The sequence below is a fragment of the Photinus pyralis genome, unplaced genomic scaffold, assembly GCF_008802855.1.
Source record: "Photinus pyralis isolate 1611_PpyrPB1 unplaced genomic scaffold, Ppyr1.3 Ppyr1.4_LG7, whole genome shotgun sequence".
Lineage (NCBI taxonomy): Eukaryota > Metazoa > Arthropoda > Insecta > Coleoptera > Lampyridae > Photinus > Photinus pyralis.
In genome coordinates, this window is record NW_022170738.1 from 20,591,354 (window position 1) to 20,613,324 (window position 21,971).

General features: G+C 36.9%; 3 protein-coding genes across 3 annotated transcripts; 2 read left to right on the top strand and 1 right to left on the bottom strand.

The window, feature by feature from the left end:
* Window positions 1–740: 740 nt before the first annotated feature.
* Window positions 741–2,075, top strand: LOC116176274 (pyridoxal phosphate homeostasis protein). The gene is made up of 4 exons (XM_031494760.1): window positions 741–1,035; window positions 1,085–1,442; window positions 1,497–1,738; window positions 1,914–2,075. Exons 1-4 carry the CDS (start codon window positions 946–948, stop codon window positions 1,980–1,982), a joined length of 759 nt encoding a protein of 252 aa, XP_031350620.1. The 5' UTR covers window positions 741–945; the 3' UTR covers window positions 1,983–2,075.
* A 1,731-nt stretch (window positions 2,076–3,806) lies between these two features.
* On the bottom strand, window positions 3,807–5,181 carry LOC116175784 (myosin regulatory light chain 2). Its single transcript, XM_031494081.1, has 4 exons — window positions 5,048–5,181; window positions 4,605–4,784; window positions 4,295–4,554; window positions 3,807–4,241 (listed from the first exon to the last, which is right to left on the bottom strand). Exons 1-4 carry the CDS (start codon window positions 5,048–5,050, stop codon window positions 4,076–4,078), a joined length of 609 nt encoding a protein of 202 aa, XP_031349941.1. The 5' UTR covers window positions 5,051–5,181; the 3' UTR covers window positions 3,807–4,075.
* Window positions 5,182–11,385: 6,204 nt separating this feature from the next.
* LOC116175783 lies at window positions 11,386–15,928 on the top strand. The gene is made up of 14 exons (XM_031494079.1): window positions 11,386–11,625; window positions 11,869–12,757; window positions 12,806–13,074; window positions 13,122–13,296; window positions 13,344–13,680; window positions 13,727–13,983; window positions 14,034–14,208; window positions 14,257–14,514; window positions 14,568–14,693; window positions 14,746–14,832; window positions 14,878–15,012; window positions 15,063–15,337; window positions 15,388–15,668; window positions 15,723–15,928. The coding sequence occupies exons 1-14, from the start codon at window positions 11,580–11,582 to the stop codon at window positions 15,815–15,817; spliced, it is 3,405 nt and encodes a 1,134-aa protein (XP_031349939.1). The 5' UTR covers window positions 11,386–11,579; the 3' UTR covers window positions 15,818–15,928.
* Window positions 15,929–21,971: the final 6,043 nt, after the last annotated feature.

Here is a 21,971-nt window from a genome sequence, read left to right on the forward strand (position 1 = left end):
AAATGGGACGAATATCATCAAACAATGCACATAAACATTTTGTTTATGATATTAATAACAAAATATCTACCTGCAAAATATGTGATGCAAAACTAAAAGTAGGCGACTTAACCTGAAAGGTCATTTACGATATGTTTGCTTTTACTACAAGCATCTGTGGTTAAAATTTCCAATAAATATCTTAACAAATAAGAATGTTGATAATGCGCAGCCTGCGCATCGCACATTAATCGTCTAGATTTTTCTTGGCTCAGGTGCTAGAGCCATAAACTACCAAATGCAAAAACAATGAACTAAATATCTTTAAAACTGTAGGAGTAGTTAAGGCCTCGAACAGAGAAAGTGGCTACAATAGCGCCCCCTTTCCTTGGAAATGCGTTAAAAAGATTGAACACAATTACGTTTAGAACTAGAACCGTTATAAATGTGAACCAGAACCGTTATTCCAATTGGTCCGGACCGTTTGAACCGAAAAAAAAAATCGAAACCGGAACCGCAATTATGTTTAGAACCGGAACCCGGACCGGAACCGTTACAAATATTTTCCCGCTAAAAATGTCAGAACCGGAACCGTTATTTGCAATAGGTCCAGATCCCTGAAAAATTCCCCATAAAATATACTGTCATTTGCTCTTTTTGTTCAAAAGTTATTAAGGATTTGCATAAGAAACTTGTGGACCACTCAGTATATTAATAAACAATTACAAAAAGGTGTAGAGTGGAGGACCGGGCCAGTAATCACGACAATGGTTGGTCGGTTGTGGCTATGATATCTACTTATTAATTTATTTATGTTGTGTTATTAATTTAACGACTTAAATAAACATAATAGCTCTGTTATCAGGAACATAATGTGAATGCAGACTATTACACAATAGATTATGACCACAGCGATAATTCACAGTAGCAGTGACAGGAACACAAAAGTGAAATACACTGTAGGTTATGTTAAGAAGAATGGCTGATATTGATGTAAAATTGGGGTTGAGAACAATATTAGAAAAAATAGAAATAGCAAGCGGAAAGCGAATACCCGTAAAACACCCATTTCACACTTATCCAGTTTTATACGAAATTGTTGTAGGAGTTACAGTATGCGAAACCTCAATTGGTAGCAGTGAGTAAAACGAAACCAACAAATTTGATAATAGAAGCATACGAAGAAGGTCAAAGACATTTTGGAGAAAACTATGTGCAGGAATTAATAGAAAAGTCAAATAGCACCGATATATTGGAGAAGTGTAAAGAAATCAAATGGCATTTTATTGGACACGTGCAAACAAACAAAGTGAACAAAATATTAGCTGTTCCGAACTTATACATGATTGAAACTGTCCATACGAAGAAGCTAGCAACTGCTTTAAATCAGAAATGGCCTGAGTTTCGTAAAGATGATGGGAAACTTAGAGTTATGCTTCAAGTTAATACAAGTGGAGAAGATGGTAACTGGTCATTGAGTATGTTTAATACATAGGTTTATGTGTAATTTGTTTTAGCCAAAAATGGGGTTGAACCTAGCGAAATTGTTGATCTTACAAGACATGTTAGTGACAACTGCAAAAATTTAGAAGTGGATGGTATCATGACGATTGGACAGTTTGGTTACAATCTTGATAACGGGCCAAATCCAGATTTTATATGTTTGAAAAAATGCAGAGATGAGATTTGTCAAAGTTTGGGATGGGATTTTAAAAATGTAAACCTATCGATGGGGATGTCCGATGACTTCGAACATGCGGTAGGTACACGCCCTTATACTGGGTGTCCAATATGTTGATATCCCAAACCACGACTTAGGTTAAGTTTTGGTGGGAAACTTGTTTTTCTACCATCTTACCAGTTTGTGACAGTTCCATATTGGATGTCTATATTTATCACCCTTTAAAGCATAGCTTTAAATTTTGATTTTTCAGATTGAAATGGGAAGTACAAACGTACGAGTCGGTAGTTCAATTTTTGGATATAGGCCGAAGAAGAATTGAATGTTACAGTGGTCAGTTAAATCAATTTACTGCAAATGTTTTGTTAACATTTCATTAGTTACCAATATATTAAGGACATGAACTTTACCGTTATTAGACAATAATTCTTTTCATATTGTTGTAACTAAACCAAATAGGAGCCTATCACGTTCCTGTACCCTGGCCCTTAAGACCTATTGTATCCTCTAGTATTAGTCTCACTAGGACCCTGCTGAGAATGCATTTTGGTATTCCTGGGTGCATCCTCATTTCGCAAGGAACCTGTGCTTCAACCTGTTATATGCCACCCAGTACACAGAATATGCAAAGGACTCCTCGCACTTTCTGCACAGTGAGGGTCTTTGATGAGGTGTCAGTGACCCATTAGGAGGCCTGTCAATTATTGTTTCCTTATTAAGTCAACAAACCTTGGAATTGGTGTATGACAGTTCTCCCTAAATAGATTAGTTTATAACACGAGGACAAATTTTAACATTTATGACTTCTGCATCGATATTGGAACTTCTATTAAACAGAATTCAAATTTCTTATATAGCAAACGCTTCTAGAGTATTTTAAAGTCAGCATACCAGTCTTCCTGGAAGGAACACGACTTGACTTGATCGCGCATTGATATCACTCTGAAAATGTGCTGCAATAAATTTTATTACGTGATTTATTTATGTAGGTAGGTACAATTAAATAATTAATAACTTTTAATCGTCCCTAAATAGATTAATTTATAACAAGCGCAAATTTTACCATTTATCACTTCTGCATCGATATTGAAACTTCTATTAAACAGAATTCAAATGTCTTATATACTTAACGCTTCTAGAGTACTCTAAAGTCGGCATATCATTCTTCCCGGAAGGATCACGACTTGATTTGATGGCGCGTTGATATCGCTCTGAAAATTTGCTATATAAAATAAAAGAAAAAATATGTAGTTTATTTTATTGGTCAACATTAAAATCTTTGCGTTCAAAATCTTCAAAAATAATTCTACCTTAGTGCCGAGCCGGAACCTATGATTAAGTTGAAAAACAGACGGCGGTAGTTTCCGATGAACTGAAATTCGCCTTGTAGAAGTTAATTATTTAATTTTTCTTGCTCTGCGCTATAATGACCCCAAGGGTTCCTCAACGGACACTGAAAATTATTTCCATTTGGCAACTCTGGAGGAACAATTGCAAGCAGCGCCATCCAACTTGCGTTGTCAAAAATGTCGGGCGTTTCGCGCCCTTTGATTATTCGCACCACTTTCTAATCTCGGTAGGGTTCGGTTGGGACGGAGATGCACGAATGAAACTCCTACATTGTGTAATCGATGCATGTTGGGGCGTGAGAGGGTCGAACATTTTTTGAAACTTCCCGATATCTTCCCTCCCATACCTCTGCAGCAAATATACCTAAATTCGTGATAAGCTCTAAACATCATCATTGTAGCTTTGATTCAAAACGGTCTACCAAATGGCCTTTTCCGACTTTAGCCTTCTCTTTCAGTCTTCTTCATAGTGTTCTTGTTGCGAAGATGACTCAGATGGCTGCATACCTCATTTAATAAATATTCAAAGCTATATACTATTCGTCTTTGATTATAAAATAGTAGTCTATATTTAAAGCTACTCTTATATCATCAGTAGGTATAGGATGGATATAACGATTTGAGACCTGTAAATTTGCCGGTCTAACGCACATTTTCTTGTGGTGTGTATAGGTATAAGCAAAGAGTAACCATAATTTACTCTTTGGTATAAGTACACTTTTCTATAAAAGAAAGGAAAAGCAATAACGACTCAAAAAGATTGGATGCAGTTGATGTACAGTAAATTAAAAAGTAGCTAATAATAGATGTAATGCTTTTTTAAATAATATACAAACATATACAGTCACTTGGATGGAAAGGACCAAACGTTTACATTAGTTGCATTTGCATATTATGATGGAAATTTCATTTTTAATTAATAAACAGTTTCGGTAGTGAAATTAATATTTACTACACAAGTTCTTCGAAGAACTGCATTAGACCTCGCGACAAGTGTATCTTATGATGATGATATTTGGTTATAATGGACGATAAAAAATGATAAACTATTGAATGATGAGATTGTTTATGCGGCCGCTCCCTCTTCCTCTTCTTCTGGCGCAGCAGTGAGAAGTTGGATAAGCGCCAACGTGTCAATTCTTCCTTTATCGTCAATTTCCATGGAGTCAAATGCATCATCCACTTCCTTGGCGGTGAATTTTTCTCCCCACGTCATTAACGCGTGCCTGAATCTGAAACGCCTATCATAAGCATCTGTTACGTGTGATCAGTATAAATTGCAAACCTTTCGCTGTCAATTGTGCCATTTTCGTCGAAAGATTTGAAGGCGGCAATGACAACATCATCATCGTCGGTACCACCGGAGTCTTGCATACGAGTGCCGAATAGACCCAACAGTTGCGTAAAATTAATTGGTCCGGGAGCCTCATTGAGCATCTCGTCTAATTCTTTTTCATTGGCTAATTTACCGACGGCATCGAACGTCGCTCTCAAATCGCTCTTGCTGATAATACCATCTTTGTCTTGATCCATAAGTTGGAAACCCTAAAAATGCGTTTAGACACACTTGTTCACTAAAAAATGACACTGTATACTTCTTTGAACTCAGCAACTTGGTGCTGCGAGAACATGGAAAATACATTAGAGCCGGAGCGTTTTGCTTTCTTGGAAGAGCCTTTTGAAGATGTACGGGTATCTGCAGCTGGTGCAGGGGCAGCGGCCGCCGCTGGTTCATCTTCCTTCTTCTTCTTCTTAACCTTCTTCTCCTTATCAGCCTATATGCGAAAAATTAGATTAACATTGGTCGAAATTGCATTGCATCGAATTTGAGACGAGGTTAAACTTATCACTCTGGCCAAATAAGGCATCGCCGCACTGATTTAAAAATAGAACTCAGTTGGCGCGCGAAACTTTCGCTCACAACTCATACTAAATTTTTTCAATATAGAATATAAGTACGGAACGGAACGAGCGACTATTAATTATTACTTAAATAGGTAATATTATCACATCACATTTTTAATTTTATTCCGCTTACCATTATGTCTTACGATGTATGAGGCTCCAGAAAGACACACTCGCGACTGACCGGGATAACGACGCCTGCCGTCTTAAATAACTTCGTGTCACAGATTTCCCAACCCTTCCCCAAACCTTATATAGAGAGCGCTTATAATTAGATTTTGCTCTCTTCAACTTCGAACTAATGAAACATTATAAAGGAACTTAAATACCATAGCCCAATTCTTGGGGCGAGGAATAGGTGACTAATGGAGGTCAGAGGATTGAAATTGAAAAAAAATATTTACTTACCGGGTTATTTGTTTTTGTGCTATGACTAAGTTTTCAATATCAAGTTATGTGGAAAACTATCGCTATTTTGAATAGAAATTTACACATATTCATAATGTAGCTTCGGTATAAAACTGGCGTTCATTCTGACCATTTTAAAGTGATGGGTATAGGTCGTTGGTTACTTAACAAGTTAGGAAATGAATGAATGAAAATGAAACTGATTTTGTAAAACGGGCTCTCAACCAAGAATTATTGTTCCCATTTAAAATAATACCAAACGCCATTGTGTCTCAGTCTGAATACAACGAAGGAAATTTTAATTGTCCACGGAAAACCCAGAGGTGGAATTTGGTCATTGGGTCACGCGAAATACCAATTTCCCGTGTGACAGTGATCGAAAATTCTGACAAGAAAACCCAATTTTGTCCATGGAACCTGCCTGGTCCACCCGCGAACACAACTTTAACGGTGGTTGCGAATTGAGGTATTTTGACATACGACAGAAAAATGAATAATGTATGAATTAGTTATGTGCTAGTTTTGCGCCGTTTTGCGAAAAAAATGAAATTTTAGTTCTTTCATTTTTAAAACGTGTGTTGAACTTAATGGATATATCTAACTTGTTAAATAGACCTAAACAGCATGCTACACCGGGTGATCCAAAATAACTGCATACAGTTTAAATTTGGCGCGTAAAGTTTGTAGTGTTTTTTTACTTAAGGCACTCGCAAAGATGTTTAAAAAGTGGTTTTATGCAGTAATCGCCATCCATTGACGTCGTTTTTATGTGAATTTTTATTTTCTTGTCTGTACCGCGATGGCGTATTTCCATGTTTATTAAAGCAAACAGTTGTTTTCAAACATTCAAAGGTTCTTTGCAAGTGCAACAAAGGTAGGTACGTACCTACATTAAGAGAAAATACTTAATAAGGATCATGTAACTTTACTTTTTAAAGAGGATGGATATTGATTTATTCATTTTAAAAAAGTACTACCAAGCACCACACGTTTAGAAGATACTCATAAGTCATAGTTGACTTGGTTGTGCATACAGCAATTAAACGAAAAATATGCTAGGTAGCTGTTAGTAGACGTTATCGAAAATGTAAGAGAAAGTAGCTCCAAGAAATTAATACGGAAATTATCTATACAAGTTGGTGGGTATAACTACAGATTATAACATAATACGCACGATAACTATTTATTACTATTACCACATAATACGGAATATCGAAATGTTTTAATGTAGTTTCGAAGACGAAGCATGGATTCATTTATGAGAATAAGTTGATAGTCGGAACTGAAAAGAACAGTGATTGTTTAATTAGCACCACAGCTTTTAAATAAATGACATTTGGTATATTACCAACTTTACAAATGTTTAATTTTGCGTTTCCTTCAAACTGTCCGTCTAGTCATTTTCGATCGCCCGGTATTACAGCACAATATAAATTACGGATTGTGCTATTACGGATTTGCGGGAGCGCCCTTTTGTTGTTGTCGTAGCAATGTGGATCCGGACACTTCGGCGCCGCCAACTCGGTTCCGGCGCCAGGGCATCTCGGTGCAAGGACAACTTCGCGCGGGAGCAACTCTGCACGAAGAACTCGGCGCGGGGACAAGTCGGCTCTTTTGCAAAGAAATCTCCTCGTAAAACTACTTGTACAATTACAGAGAAACAATTACTACCTGATTCTGTTGGCAAACATTCATTAACCTATTAAATTAGTTTTAATTGATTAATTAATTAATTAATTAACTTATTTATTTATTTATTTATTTATTTATTTATTTATTTATTTATTTATTTATTTATTTATTTATTTATTTATTTATTAACTTATTTATTTAAATTAGTTATTATCCCTCTATTGTGCGCCCAATTACAGAGTGACCCACATAATGCTTTTAAGATGTGCCCCTGCAGAATGGTCTTAAAGTGTTCTATACTACTCCCATCTCTGTCACAGACGAAAAATTCTTACCACGACCCAGGTTCGAACGCCCGACCTCCAGCTATGTAGCCGAACGCTCTACCACTGAGCTACATAGATGTGATAGACGCAAAATAACACAAAAGCATTCTACTCTCAAACTGCGCGAACAAATCCTTTATTAAAGGCACCAATCATGCCTCTATCCCTAGATATTACATATATTATATGTATAATAATAATAATGTATACAGTGCGCATCCAACGAGAAACCACTCAACTACGACACAATAGTAACTCAAAAAAGAAGATTGGTCATATTCGCCAATAAATAACTTAAGACTGAATATATAAATTGTATGAGTTCGTAAGTCCCGTCTGTCCGTCCGTCCGTCCATCCGAGACCTTAACTGCTTTTATAGCTTTAATATATTTAGTTCGTTCTATTTGAATTCGGTAGCTGAGCCAAGAAAAATCTTGACGATTAATGTGCGCATGCGCAGGCTGCGCAATATCAACTTTCTTATGTATCAGATATTTTTTTAAAATTTGAATCACAGATGCATCCGTTAAAGGCAAACATATCTCATATTGTAAAAATTGGATGAATTTTGACCATAAATGCTGTTTACTTGTTTGAAATTTTACCCACAGGGCTGCGCAGGTGCGATAGCATATTGCAAAAATCAGATGTGCAACTTTCTTACTTATGGAGACATTTCTTTGAAATTTTAACCATAGACACTTTTCGTAAAGAAAAACATAGATTACATAGTTATGCCATTTTGGGAAGTACTCTAGTCAATGCATGGAAAATGCGCTAAAGTCACTCGCCTATAGGGCGAAAACCTTTATACTTGTGGTTACAGCGTTTGTTATACGTTTTGGCGATTGTGTCGTTCAAGCAATTATTCCTAATCTAGAAAGTTTGTTGCGAGGTTAGTAATTATAACGCATTTTTGCCATCAGCAAGGAACAACTTTATTTTATTAATTGTCTGGTTATTCGGGCGCTTTTTAGGGCATTTTTTAAGAATTACAAAAAATGTGCTATTTTTTGCGTTTTGTCCGTCCGTCCGGACGTCCTTCCGTCCGGACCCATTTCTACCGTTTTGAACTACTTCTAGGGGAATGGTCCTAGAGTCCTGGAATTTTTTGCAGTAGGTAGCCTATACCGTGAAGGTGTGCCAGCCGGCCATCAAATTTCGCTGTCTAAAAGGGCCCCCCCCCCCACGAATTATTTCCTGAGATGCTGTTTTTGAAAATAAAACGTGCATAGCTTTTACATACGACAACCAATTGGTCTCAGATTTTGCATACGCATGCCTGGTGGTGCTAAGTTAAACTTTAGGAAATGTGGGGGGGGGGGGGGACATGTTCTACTCTTCATGGTATTCTAATGAAAGGTCGAAATAAATTGGTTTGTACAAACTATAACTTTCCCGTGCGACTCTCTTTCGAGATCAATGAGCGACGGGGCCTCAGGGGAGGGGGGGGGGTAAAAATTACTTTTATCTCTCATGTATTCTAATTAAAGGTCTCAACGGAAGGAACCGTTTTCTACCAACTACTGCCCTTCTTTCTGTCCCTTATCAAAGTACGGGGTGGAGGGGGAGGGGTGGAACTAGTTTTATCCTTCATGGTACTCTAACGAAAGATCTCAACGAATGGAATTAATTTCTAGCAATCATATCCCTCTTATCGTGATCGAGTATATTCCCTCACACCTCAAGAACGGATTGTCGGAAAAAGGTACTCACAAAGGGCGATTGAGACGTCTGCAAGAAATATATCCATTGGTGATGTCAAAACAAAAGCTATTTCGGTTAAAAATGCGCTTTATTTGCACAACAGTTGTACACAATTTATACTTGTTATAGGTATATTATATCGCATGAAATCTCGGCAGCGCAACATCGTAAAGCTTTCGCATTTTCAGTATTCGATTCGTATTAGAGTGACGCATCGCCTAGTTTGAAACCTACCGACCACGTACGTTTGAGAAAAAGGTAACAAATCATTATTAATCAATTTCGTTGGGGGCAGGGCTCGGAATGGACCGGAACGAGCCGGAACGCTGTTCCGGTTGGTAAAAAATATTACAATATCGTTCCGTTTCGTTGAAAATATTTGTACACTGTTCCTTTTCGTAAAAGGGCCCGCAGCGTCAGATCCTCTCCGCTTTCACACAAAGAAATTTTACAGAACCCTACATATTGTAACGGAAATGCTCCAGACATGACGTCGCCTTTGGCGCCCTGGAATTTTCTACGCGCGCGATTATTCGAGAATGTACTGGATTTACATTGCTTGCGTGTATAAATGGTTGCGGACCGAACATCGCGGCAGTCTACTACCGAACGAGTACGTAAACATCGAGCACGGAAAGATAAATTGCGAAGTGTGAGTGATATAAATAATCGATATAAATTGTACGGATTTAGTGTTTTAGTTCTGTTTAATAAATATTGATATAAATCGAACCCGAATTTATAAAACACGTTACAATATTCTTGGATTATTTGTAATTAATGCGATAAAAATCACATGGAAACGATCATACGTCTTTCAGATCATACCAGCACACGGAACCTATTAGTATCCACTGGTGTCCACACCAAGGGAAACAATAAAAATGAAACATTTAATTTTTGTTACGTTTTCTCGTTATTTTTATGTACGTACTACATGTTTTCTATGCCCCCCCCCCCCCCCTTCCTCCTGATGGGCTGATGCTTGCGTTCCGGCTCGCGAAAATTTCCATTCCGAGCACTGGTTGGGGGAACTTATTATCGTCACTTGTGTTTTGACGGACCAACAGCTGATCATTCGTTCTTACATGTTTCTGTATGAAAACCTACAGACTACTGAGAAGCTTGATTCAAAGCACCACTGGAAGCTTTACTGAAATGATGCTCTCTTAGTCTACGTTCAGACAGGAAGCATGCAATTAATCGCAAGTTTCTAGTCATATTTGCGAAAGTAGGTAGTCGCATGTTAGCCTCTGTTTTAATCCTGGTTTTAATATACCGAACTTCGAAGGCACATACCTACTACCGGAAAGTTCTCTATTAAAGTATATGGTAGTATCCGAGGTTGTATCCAAATTAACTAGACAAAAACCTAAATTGGTAATATTCAAAGCTTGGGGCAGTTTTCCTGTTCTACAATTTTCATTATAGGTATTAATTAAAATTAAACAGTTTTAAAGAGTAGCGATAGGACAAACATTTATATTTTTCACGCATCATTCTTGTCAAAAGTATTCATCGTAAAGAATTGCATAAATTCCATTCAATATACTTATTCAATAATTCAAGGTGTTGGAACATTGCCAAAACTTTCCAAGATTACGGTGATCTGCTACAATATTTGGTCTGGAAACCTAACTTTTTCACTAATCGTATCTATGGGATAGCTTTTGTCCTATTTTCTTAATTTTGTACCAAAACCAACGCATTTTGGTGCGTACCCAAGAAAGTTGAGAAAAAGTGACCCAAGACATAAATACAGTTTTTCTACTGTACCTATAGCATTGTTTAACGGTAGGTAGGTAATATAAGAGTCGGAGACGAGCTGAATCAAAAAGTTTGTAATAGGTACCGAATTATCATTTTGGAAAATGCACTAAAAACTACTCATAAACGGCTTTGGTAGTATGATCTTTATTGAGTCATTTTATGTTTTCACTATGGTAGGTAGGTACTTATTTGGGAGACAAATGACAATGCGTTTGCTCTCAATTCTGAAAGGTTCACTCACACCTCATTTTAGTTTTACCTAATTACGTGTGACTATTATAATTGAACATAGAAAAAATTGATAGATAGATTTCAATATGAATCGGTGTTCATTTGAGGTACCTATTAAGCGAAGCGAAGATCTTTTCGATAGACATTTACACGCGGGATACATTTCTTGACAATAAAAGAGTAAATTTAAAAACTAATAACTGTACCATTCAACAAGGAATGCGCCCCTAAACCCTAATGCCAACAAAGACCTCCACATAAATGATTATAAACTACTTGTAAAATTACCATTCTGAGCGATATTCAGGTAGCCGTTGAATTCCATCCTTGTCCAACACTAGTAAAATACTTCGCCCAGGTAACACAGGTATAACGGACACTCGAGGAAGCAAGTATAGCCTTCATTGAAAGTACTTTCCATTCACTTTCCATTCCGGTTCGTATCAAATTTTCTTTCGATGTTTTCAAAGCAATCCACTCACTAACAATAAAAGCATCTGGACAGTTGCATTAAAGAAGTGAAAACGCGCAAAATGTGATCTCAGTTTGTTCTAGTTTACCTACCCTTAACGTAAACCAAAGATATCATAATGGACATGATTTGTTTAAATATTATCTTGATATCTATTTTTATACGTGAGTAATTTAATTTTAAATGTCTAAGGTATTTCCCTCACCTTTAATTAAAACTGCATTATTTTCCATTAGATATTTCAGAATAATCGTCAACCTATGACCAATAATGCGCTAAAAGTTTTAAATGTTGGTTTACTTTTAAAAACTTGAAATTATATTAGAAACGTTCTAGTTAAACATAATTACCTACCTACATCCTTGCGATTTCTTTTCTCTAGCTGCTGTAATAAATTATAATTCCAGATTTTTCGACTGCCTCATTTGAACTCAGGGCCTACATATCACAAGAAGGGCTTCACGGAACAGTAACATTTACCAAAGTAAAGGATGCCATAAAAATTAATACTAATCTCAATGCGACACTGCAATATCCAAACCAAATATGGTCATGGTCCATTACAGAGTTTCCGACAGATTATTCTCATTTGGAAAATCGATGCGAATCATCAAAATTGGGCAACACGCTGGTGAACCTGGACGACGTATTCGGATTTTTATACATCCCCGAAAACATGACCGCCGAATTTCTGACGACAACTTTAAGGGTTGGCGGCGAATCTGGCATTTACGGAAAATCGTTGTTACTTCGCAACACCGAGTCGAACAAATTAATTTGCGCTTCAATTGTACTTCTTGATAAAACTATGGAAAAGGTGGCAGTGGCGAAGTTTAGATCGCCAGTTAGCGGATCGGTTTTCTTTAAGTGGTTCGCAACGAAAGATAATGATCAAGAAATGCTGATCACCACCGACCTGTACCGCGTGTCGAAAACGGGCGGTAGCTTCGGATTCACGCAACACTCTTGGAAAATTTACGCCACGGATCTTTTGCACCACGACGATGAGCGCATCGAAACGAGCTGCAATATCCTACAACTCGTGTTTGACCCCAATAACAAAGGGGACGGATTGGCCTCCGGTGATATCGACACCAGGGTGGGGAAAGTTAAAGTAGCAACAAATTACCGAAGACAACAATATAAAACACTGTTTCGAGACGAAGAGCTGATCTTACTTCCAAGCGATTTGACAGGACCACAACGCCGACTGTATTTGGTCATCTTCGACGACAAGCACGAGAACTCCTTTTTAACGTGCGCAAAAATTCGATATGAAACTCCAGTTACGGCCAAGTACTTGCTGTTGTTCTGCCCAAGCATACTCTAAATCAATTCTTTCAGGATTATAATCCAATCCGGGGGAATTAAAGGTGAACTGCAGCTAACCCAGCGCACCCAGTTCGAGCCCACGTTCCTGAATTTTAATTTAAGTACAGCAAAAGGAGATCTAGAAACAAGTTTAGTATACAGCTCATCCGTCGCTGGTTACAGAATTCATGAACTACCAATAGCTGCTGCAAAAACCGTGGGACAAATGGAGAATTCGTGTCTAACCACTAAATTTTACTACAATCCCTTAAAAATTAATGTCAACATGCTTCCACCCAATGGTACGTAATCGTTAGCACTGTCAGTGGGTTATTAATCGATTGTGTAGGATATGGAACCCAAGACCAGTATCCTGTTGGTGATCTGTCTGGAAAGCTTCTTGGTAGGAATAAGTTTGTCAGTTTAGTTGAAGGAGGACAAGAACTTAGTGGGCAGTATTGGGATGTATTTCTACCGTTGCAGGGACAATTCTCTGTCATTCATAGATCTTTGGTCATATACAAGTATGTATACCCGATTATGGCGTGGTTTCCCTTAACTCAAACTACAGGAACACCCAGTATCCAACGTACGCCATCATGCCAGAACCTTGGATATGTGGTGCCATAGTGCTTTATGAACAAAACTTTAAGTACCAGAAGCAGATGTTCACAGCAGAAGTTCTAATCCGCTACCCAATTGTTGCCAAAATCCTATTTAGGCAGCCAAAAGATGAACCGTGGTCAGACACCTCGATTTTAACCGAGTATCTCATACACGCCGATGGCTCTCAAGTTAACAACTCACTCGACCACCGCTGGGCGATTCACGAATTTCCACCTGGCAAGGATTTCTATAACTGGACCGCCAGATGCGTCAGCGCAGGTTTGGTGTACAATCCATACAAGGTTGTTTTAGCCTACCTTTTCAATGTCTAACGGTTTCTACTTTTAGGTCGATTTCGACAACAAATCATCAATTAACAATTGCAGCACGGATACGATTGGATACTGCAGGGCGGGCGATTTATCCAAGAGACTTGGCAATTTGGACATCTCCGGAACAAAGGCGAACAGCGAAAGGATCTCGAGAAAATTATTCACTGACCAGCTTCTGCCGCTTAACGGTCCCAATTCAATTGTGGGAAAATCAATCGTCCTATACGATGACTTCGGGCCGAAAGCAAGAGGCGAAAGGCTCGCTTGTGCAAAGTGTGTTCAATTAAATGGTCCTGATTTCTAAATAACGTCGTGTTTTACAGAATTGGAGCAATTTACAGGCGGAAAGCTGTGGCGAAGGATTGGTTTTCGAACGGGGACGTTACGGCAACAATTCAAGGCAAAATCGAGTTCTTTCAGCAAACTGAACATGACATAACAAACGTTGAGGTTTCACTAGCAGGTCTGCAAGATAACAGAGGTTACCATGTGCACATTGTAAGTGAGAACCGCATAGTTTTCCCTGCTCATTAGTTTTCGTTACAGACTCCAATACAAGAAAATTTGCAATTTCCGTGCGAAGCATCGACCCTTTATGATCATTGGAATCCTTTAAATGTGGATTCCAAGTCATCACCAAAAAATTATTACGGAACTCCCGATCAGTATGAAATGGGCGATCTCAGTGGAAAGTTTGGTACTTTAGATAATCATACAATTTTCAAACAAGATTATAATGACACTATGTTGCCACTCTTTGGTCCGCGGAGTATTTTGGGACGATCTATTGTGGTCGAAAAAAGGGTATATGATGCGATTATGATTGAAATTGACGAATTGCTGAACATTCTGTGCAGGTTAAAGGTAGCAGATGGGCTTGTACAACAATCGAGCGTGGATACAGTCCCTCCGAAGCAAGGGAGATTAGGGCAATTGCGTCTTTCCATCACCCCCAAGGGCATGCGTACGGATACATGCGAATGGTTTGTGTAAATACATAAGTATCCGACGGTTAAATGTAGAATTCCATTTCAGAAGCAACTAATTTACAGTGACGGCAGCCAAAGCGATACCATAATTGAAATCAATCTACGACACCCAGGAAAGCACGACAGCAATATTGTATGATTCACTAGGATTGATAACGTTTACATCTTGATCTTGCAGACTCGAGATCATCACTGGGCGATTTATGTCAACCCAGTGGGCGTTGATGCAGCTGTGAAAACTCAAAACACCAGATGCGTGGCTGGAGGATACGTGTGGAATCCTTACTACACACAACTGGCAGATCCTTTAAATGTAAGTTATTCATCAGTCCACTAAGTTCCTACTAGCTGTTCCTTTTATAGACCGAATTATATCGCCAAGAGTGTGGCCCGGATAATCCACTAAGGTGTTACGTTGGTGACGTGTCAGCCAGAGTCGGCACAATAGACTTAGGGCTCAGAAGGTCGGTTGTGGTTGATACCAATTTTCCTTTAGAGGGCCAGTGGAGCGCAATCGGCCGATCCATTGTAATTTTAAGCCCAAATAAGCAACCCGAACGCTACGCTTGTGCCAACATCGAACCAGATTATGACATAATCAAATACGCCAACATTGACAAACCCCCAAGATTTGTACTGTAAGTCCCCCCTTATCACCGCTTTACACGCGTCAAAATAACCCTTTCAGAGCGCAATTTATAGAAGACGTTTGCAAAGTAATGGGCATTCCAGAATGGATGTTAACTGTAGATTCAAGACAAACGAAAATATTACACGGAGGAGCCTGCATGCAGATTCTGTTGCATTTCAAAGGACCTATCGCTAATAAACTGGAGCAGGACTTTAGCAGGCTAATTTCGACAGGTAGATTGGATTCCCCATCGTTGTATATACATGGATTTATTGATACAAAACGAAAAGTGAAGATATCCTACAAACAGTGCGGCAAGAAGGATCCCAACGACAACAGTAAATATACATTAATATCAGTGTCTGCCCAAATAACCAAATATTTTCTTCCAGAATCGCGATTTGGGTGGTTTGGAAGTGGTTCCTATAAATTTTCTGCATCACAAATTAGTTTAGTTTTTGTAATTTTAATCCAGTCTTGTGTTTAAGGTTTACGCAGTTTTTAAGTGTAACAAATTGTAATTTTGTACATAATTTACAATCTACCTACCTTAATTTATTATAATGCGCTAAAATATACCGTTTTGTTATCAGTAAGAGTCAAAGTAGGTAAAGTGTTATTATTTTCGAAGGTGTCAGATAAAAAAAAGCATCTCTCATCAAATTGATTTATCTACATTTGCACAGAACCACCTTCCGTTAATGTTTATGATCCTCGATTTTTATTGTGCCTACATGATGTATGATTTTCATAAGTAATTCTTGTCGTAAAGATAATAAGTGATTCTCTACTTATTATTTTATGGCATAAGGTAGCTGCGCGCACACGTATCCTAGGTACAATGTAACCCAAATAAAGATCCACCATGTAATAGCAGACAGCACCTCAAAATAAGCATAAATTGTTCCATAAACATATTACTTTGTTTTCAAGTTATAGCAGCTTTTGAAGGTAAAAAAGTGTCATCTCTAACCTTATATTGTTCAGAAAAAACTCGTGGTTGATCCATACTCTAAATGGGGTGATGAACCATAAATAAACAAGTCAATTCCTCAAAACCTTCCCCATGGATATTTAATTATTGACGAACAGATATTATTGTGAAACGTTACATGTTTCAATTGTTAATCATCTTCAGGTAAATTATACAGAGTGGTGCACGGTAAGTAGGAACTTAGGGATTTAACATGGCAAATTAGTTTTATTCAAAATCCTGCTCTCCTGTACGTTTTACAGAAAAAACTGTAGAGTTCAAACTTGTTCATAATTAAAAGATGCATACAAAACTGTTACATGTTTTATTAAGCTTTTCGTATACCCGCAAACTTAAAAATAAGTTTCAACATTTCTGTTATTAGTTGCAATAGCCATGACATTTGTTGTTTTATGAATAGGGAATATGCATGTGGTTTAAATTTACTTGATTCTTTCTCCAGCAAATATTTATTGTCCTGACATTATACTTAAACCATTAGTTTCTTATTTAGTTTGTTTTTAATTGCTAAAAATGTTAATTCAAAAGTGCAAAATAAGCGAACGAAATTCAAATTTGCGAAACGCTTCACTATTGGACGAATGAAAGTAACGCGATCGCAATTTTGTTGTGTCATTATTCATAAGTACTTAGTGCAGTCAAATTACAGTTTGGGCAGATTGAGCTGGGTGTTGTCATTTCACTCAACGAAATAATGTGTCTTCTATGTAAAAAGATCCGCTGAATCCGAAAACCATAGTCCCCCTAGCCGAAAACTCCCGGAATATATTGTTATGTATAAACAAAAACCGATGAAAAAATGGCAAGATGTCGTTTCTTGTGGCATTTGACTTCAATTATCTCGTTAACTATTACTCTAAGGGAAAAAATGAAGAGAAATGAATTGGTTTAGAATTGAATTTTCTATAAGATATAATGGGTATGAAACGTTCATTTTCAAATGTTATTGTTTTTTATGGAAAAATATAAAAAAAACAACCCCGAAGATGATCAATTGGTTATTACTAAGTAAAATTCATCCGATCTTTTTGAAAAGCCGTATTTGGTCACTTCTTTTGATAACAAAATAATATGACAAACCCGATCACCGTAGATTTGATAGTTATTGCATAATTAATAAACAAATTTACAAAACGATAGTCTTTAGTCCTTTAAACTGGGTGACTCCCAGAGCGTTCTACATTTGTTTACAGATGGTGGAATCCTAAGACAACCATTTCCAAAAATTGTCCCGATGATTCTTGCAAATTGATGGACTGTGGAATTTTTTTTAGTTATAACTAACAAATTGAATAACTCCCGAAATACAAGGTGGCGCAAAAAGAACGCATGTATTTGAGTAACGTAGTACCAGTGGAGGGGAGCGGTCAGTGACCGCCGAGCGACTCCATTTTGTTGGTTGGAGCGTCCAGTTTTAGTAGCAGTGGAGCAGTGGAACGTGCAGCATCGAGTGTTCGCTGTTGAACACTATTTCAAATCAAATGAATCTGTCATCACTGTTCAACGAAAATTTCGTTTACAGTTTAATGTCGCGCGTAATGATTGTTCGGTACCTGATCGCAACACAAAATTAGTTAAGTGTTTTATAATTATTAACACCCAACTCTCAAATTGGGTTGTTTGATGATTGTTTTGGTGTAATTAAAATTTTGGTGTGATTAAAATTAACCAACTTATAGCCGTGATTTATGTAGAACTCCATGATAGGCTTTGTCGTGTTAATTAATAAATCAAAGTAAAATAAAAAACCTATAATTTTTATTGTTTTTCTATGGGCGAAATCGATAGCCCATAGAAAAACAATAAAAATTATAGGTTTTTTATTTTACTTTGATTTATTAATTAACAACTTATAGCCATTTAAAATCCATGCGTTCTTTTTGCGCCACCCTGTATAACAAGGAATTAGGAAGGTAACTCTATAATAGCCCCTTGGCGTTCTGATTAATAAAAATCATACATTTTGGTAAAATAGAAGCATTAAAAAGCTCACCCTTTAAAGAATCGTTCGATGCGACCCGATTTGCAAAATTGTGTCGAAAACAAGTCGGAAGTCAAAAGATGATTCCCCGTGAACTCTGATTTGGACGTATTTGTTTAATGTAGGTCTTTCCGAGAGCTTTCCATTCGCCTACTATAGATTTACATTTCTTGTGGTACCTATAGTATTTTGGAAATTATTCCACTTGTTAACTAAGAAAATTCATCGGATTTTGAAACAAAATTGCATAGTCCGTCGATTTGCAAGAATCAACGGCACAATTGTTGAAAAAGGTTGTTTTAGGGTTCACTAACTGTAAAAAAATTGAGAACGCTCTGGAAGTTGTCCTTTTGGAACTGCAAAATACACTTTATCGGGAATATTTCTAATAGTGTGTAGTGTACTTAACCCCCCAGGTTCTACGCTAACTTCACACTACAAGAACACGGAAATAAAATAAACCTGGCAACGTTTAAAAATGGTCACCCGAATGACTATACCCTCTAAAACTAAACAAGATCCCGCTTAAATTTGAAAAGTGGCACGTGATAAAACATCTAAGGCAGGGCCCCCCTTACGTTAGTTATAGATAACGCTTTGACCTGAAGCACAGTAGGGAAGGAACGTTAAATAAAACACTGAAATGGTAAAAAGTTTGTTTAATAATGATCGTAATTATCATGATTGTGAAAACCCGGAAATTTAGTTGATGTACATTAATATAAACAAAACAAACAAAGCCAAAAGGTGTCGTACTCTCGCAAAAGACACTGCCAAGGATAAAAAGAGTACGACGTAAGAAAAACCTTGCAGTTTGATTAAAACAGTCCAAAAGTTAATTAATAAAATATTTTGTAAAAGTTTAAGCAGTAGTTAACAAAGATAGTAAATGCATATACACAATGTTGGTTACACTCAAGGTTAAAGCAAGTTTTTGGGGACAATGGGTCAGGTAGGAGCAGGTACCAAGATTCTGAGAAAGGGTGAAATACACAGGATGTGACTCATCTTTGGTGCAATAAAGTCCTTTTGTTGAAAGCAAGATGGAAAATTACATGGCAAATTTGACTAAAAACATATGTGGAAATTATTGAATCGCCACTCATTTAACGCACATAGATTCTAAACTGAAGAGCTTTGATTAGCGTAATCTCGCTCCTGCAAGATGGGTAGTCCGCCCCTGGTTTCGGGGTTTCGAACCTACAGTTGGATGTCGAAGACAGTGCACGGAATTAGGTGCCCTAACACATAATTATAGACTACAGTTTCTTTTTCCACCTCCCGTGACTGCTTCATTCACGGAGAAAATTGTTAGTAACAAACAACAAGTCAGTACATACATCAAACGAATCAGCAATTTCCACATATTAAAATAAAATGAAAACTTACATGAATGTAACTTCAGGGACAAAACCAAGTAATCAACATCAATAAACATAAATTAAGCAAACATTACACCAAAAACGTAAACAATTACAAACAATAGCATAACGGTATCACACATATGATTGCATTGCGGTTAAACCAAGTAAATTTCAAAAACAAATATTGAAACACACAAAAAATATAAAATGAGGCAAACAAAACACAAATACGATATAAAGAAATGCAAAAATTACTACCTGCATTAAATAACACAAAATAACAACAAACATTTATGGAGCGAAACGTTCGCGACCGCCATTCAAGACAAGATGCCAAACGTAACTCCCGTTCGTGCTCTCTAGGTGGCGCATGCAACTTTTTTCCCACCTAGAAATTGCATGGTTGCCAACTCTCCAAAATGTATGTATCGTCGTAAGTTGTATATACAGGGTGGAACCTCTCAAGTGTTTTTGCACTTTTGTACAAGACAATACCTATGAAATGGTTTTTTAGCTTTTTCCATGTATTTGAATAGCTATTACAACCTCAGAGTAAGAAATAAACTCTGAGATTACAACCGAAAATCTGTTTAAATAAATCAACACTAAAAGTAAACAAATACAGCTGGTCGTGGCTTGTGACGTCATCCAAGGCCCGCTGAAAATGTGGCGGCGTTTAAACACATCGAATAAAGTCAACGTTTTAAATATTATTTTACAAGTTAAATTGAATTGTTCTAACAGTATTTACTCTTTTTACTATGTTAGAACGATGTAAAAAAGCGATTAAAAAATTTAAAAAATTACATGTATATTCCCTATTGCCATTAATAACAGAAACGTTGAAATTTGAGGGTATACGAAAAGCTTAATAAAACATGTAAAAACAGTTTTGTAGTCATCTTTTAATACTGAACAGAAACTCTACAGTTTTTTCTGTAAAATGTACAGGAGGGCAGGATTTTGCATAAAACTAATTTCCCATGTTAAATCCCTATGTTCCTACTTTCCGTGCACCACCCTGTATGTACGGTGCGTGAGAAAATTACATTAATGAAAAGTTATTTTACATCAACTATATGTTATTCTACGTTTAAATCTATCCTCCTCACCATGGTCCGTTAACTCAAAATCTAATTTAAATAATTTAATTTATTACTTATAATATTTCAATGTAACGTCAAAACTTCAATAATGTAACGTCAAGATTTCAACAACTTTTCAATAATGTCATTTTCTCACGCACCGTACATATAATTTGTTACCTGCAGATGATTAACAATCGAAACATGTCGTAACATTTCACAATCTGTTCGTCAATAATTAAATATCCATTTGGAAGGTTTTGAGGAATTGAGTTGTTTATTTCCGTATATTGTTTTCAGTTTAGTGCAAAATAAACATAACCGGTGGGGTGTATACTCTGTTTCTGCTATTACAGGGCGGACCTTTAAATATGGGATACCCTGTATCCAGAATACCAGTTTATTTGAATTATAATAGGTGGATAATTTATTAGAGATTTGTCAATCATAAATAAATCTAAGACACAAATTTTATATTCTATTTGTCAACGCCATCCAAGGTCCATACGCCATAACACCACAGTAATTAAACCGCGAGGGGCCTAGGGAAACAATAATGGTCATTGGTCTTTAGATTAAACGAAGATATTCATGGTGTAATTGTGACTCAAATGCGAAAAGGATGCATAGCAAAGTGCCTAACATCTCTTTGCTAACGTAAGACCTTGTGGAACCCCACAATAGCCATACAGAAACAGTTTTAGATTTATGATCAATGTTGTCATTCTAAGAAACTTGATGATCAATCAATAATAACATATATAATCTTATAATTAGAGGAAAAATTTAAAAAAGAAACAATTACCTACCTATCCAGTCTGTAAAAAAAATTAGCTTCATTCATCCAACCGTAACCTAGTTACCTATATCGGTAGAAAGTTCGTGAACAACGGACTAAGATTTGTTTTTTACGGAGTTTTTTTAAATATTTTTTTAAGAACTATTATCATCATTTTCATTAGGTGTATAACTTATTTTCTCAAAAAACAACAATTTAGAATTGGTACAGCAGACGGCCGTTGATTTAGCATACTCTGATATGGCAAAGTGGAACTCCATCGGTTAAAATTTTGATCACTCGTTCAATGGATTTCGAGCTAGCTCCCCTACTAGTAGTACAAAACCTCAATTACTGTTTGTTTTTTATTTTGTCGTTTAATATTATTACCTGTTTCTGTTTGTTATACAGGATTCTTTTCATATATTTAGTTTTTTTA

Coding starts and splice junctions, on each gene's coding strand:
- LOC116175783 (XM_031494079.1), top strand. CDS start 11,580: ATGGACATGATTTGTTTAAATATTATCTTGATATCTATTTTTATAC. Junction 12,758..12,805: donor GAAACTCCAGTTACGGCCAA/GTACTTGCTGTT, acceptor CAATTCTTTCAG/GATTATAATCCAATCCGGGG. Junction 15,338..15,387: donor AAACCCCCAAGATTTGTACT/GTAAGTCCCCCC, acceptor TAACCCTTTCAG/AGCGCAATTTATAGAAGACG.
- LOC116175784 (XM_031494081.1), bottom strand. Junction 4,555..4,604: donor AAGTTGCTGAGTTCAAAGAA/GTATACAGTGTC, acceptor ACGCATTTTTAG/GGTTTCCAACTTATGGATCA. Junction 4,242..4,294: donor GGCACAATTGACAGCGAAAG/GTTTGCAATTTA, acceptor TAGGCGTTTCAG/ATTCAGGCACGCGTTAATGA.
- LOC116176274 (XM_031494760.1), top strand. CDS start 946: ATGTTAAGAAGAATGGCTGATATTGATGTAAAATTGGGGTTGAGAACA. Junction 1,036..1,084: donor CAAGCGGAAAGCGAATACCC/GTAAAACACCCA, acceptor AAATTGTTGTAG/GAGTTACAGTATGCGAAACC. Junction 1,739..1,913: donor CCGATGACTTCGAACATGCG/GTAGGTACACGC, acceptor TTGATTTTTCAG/ATTGAAATGGGAAGTACAAA.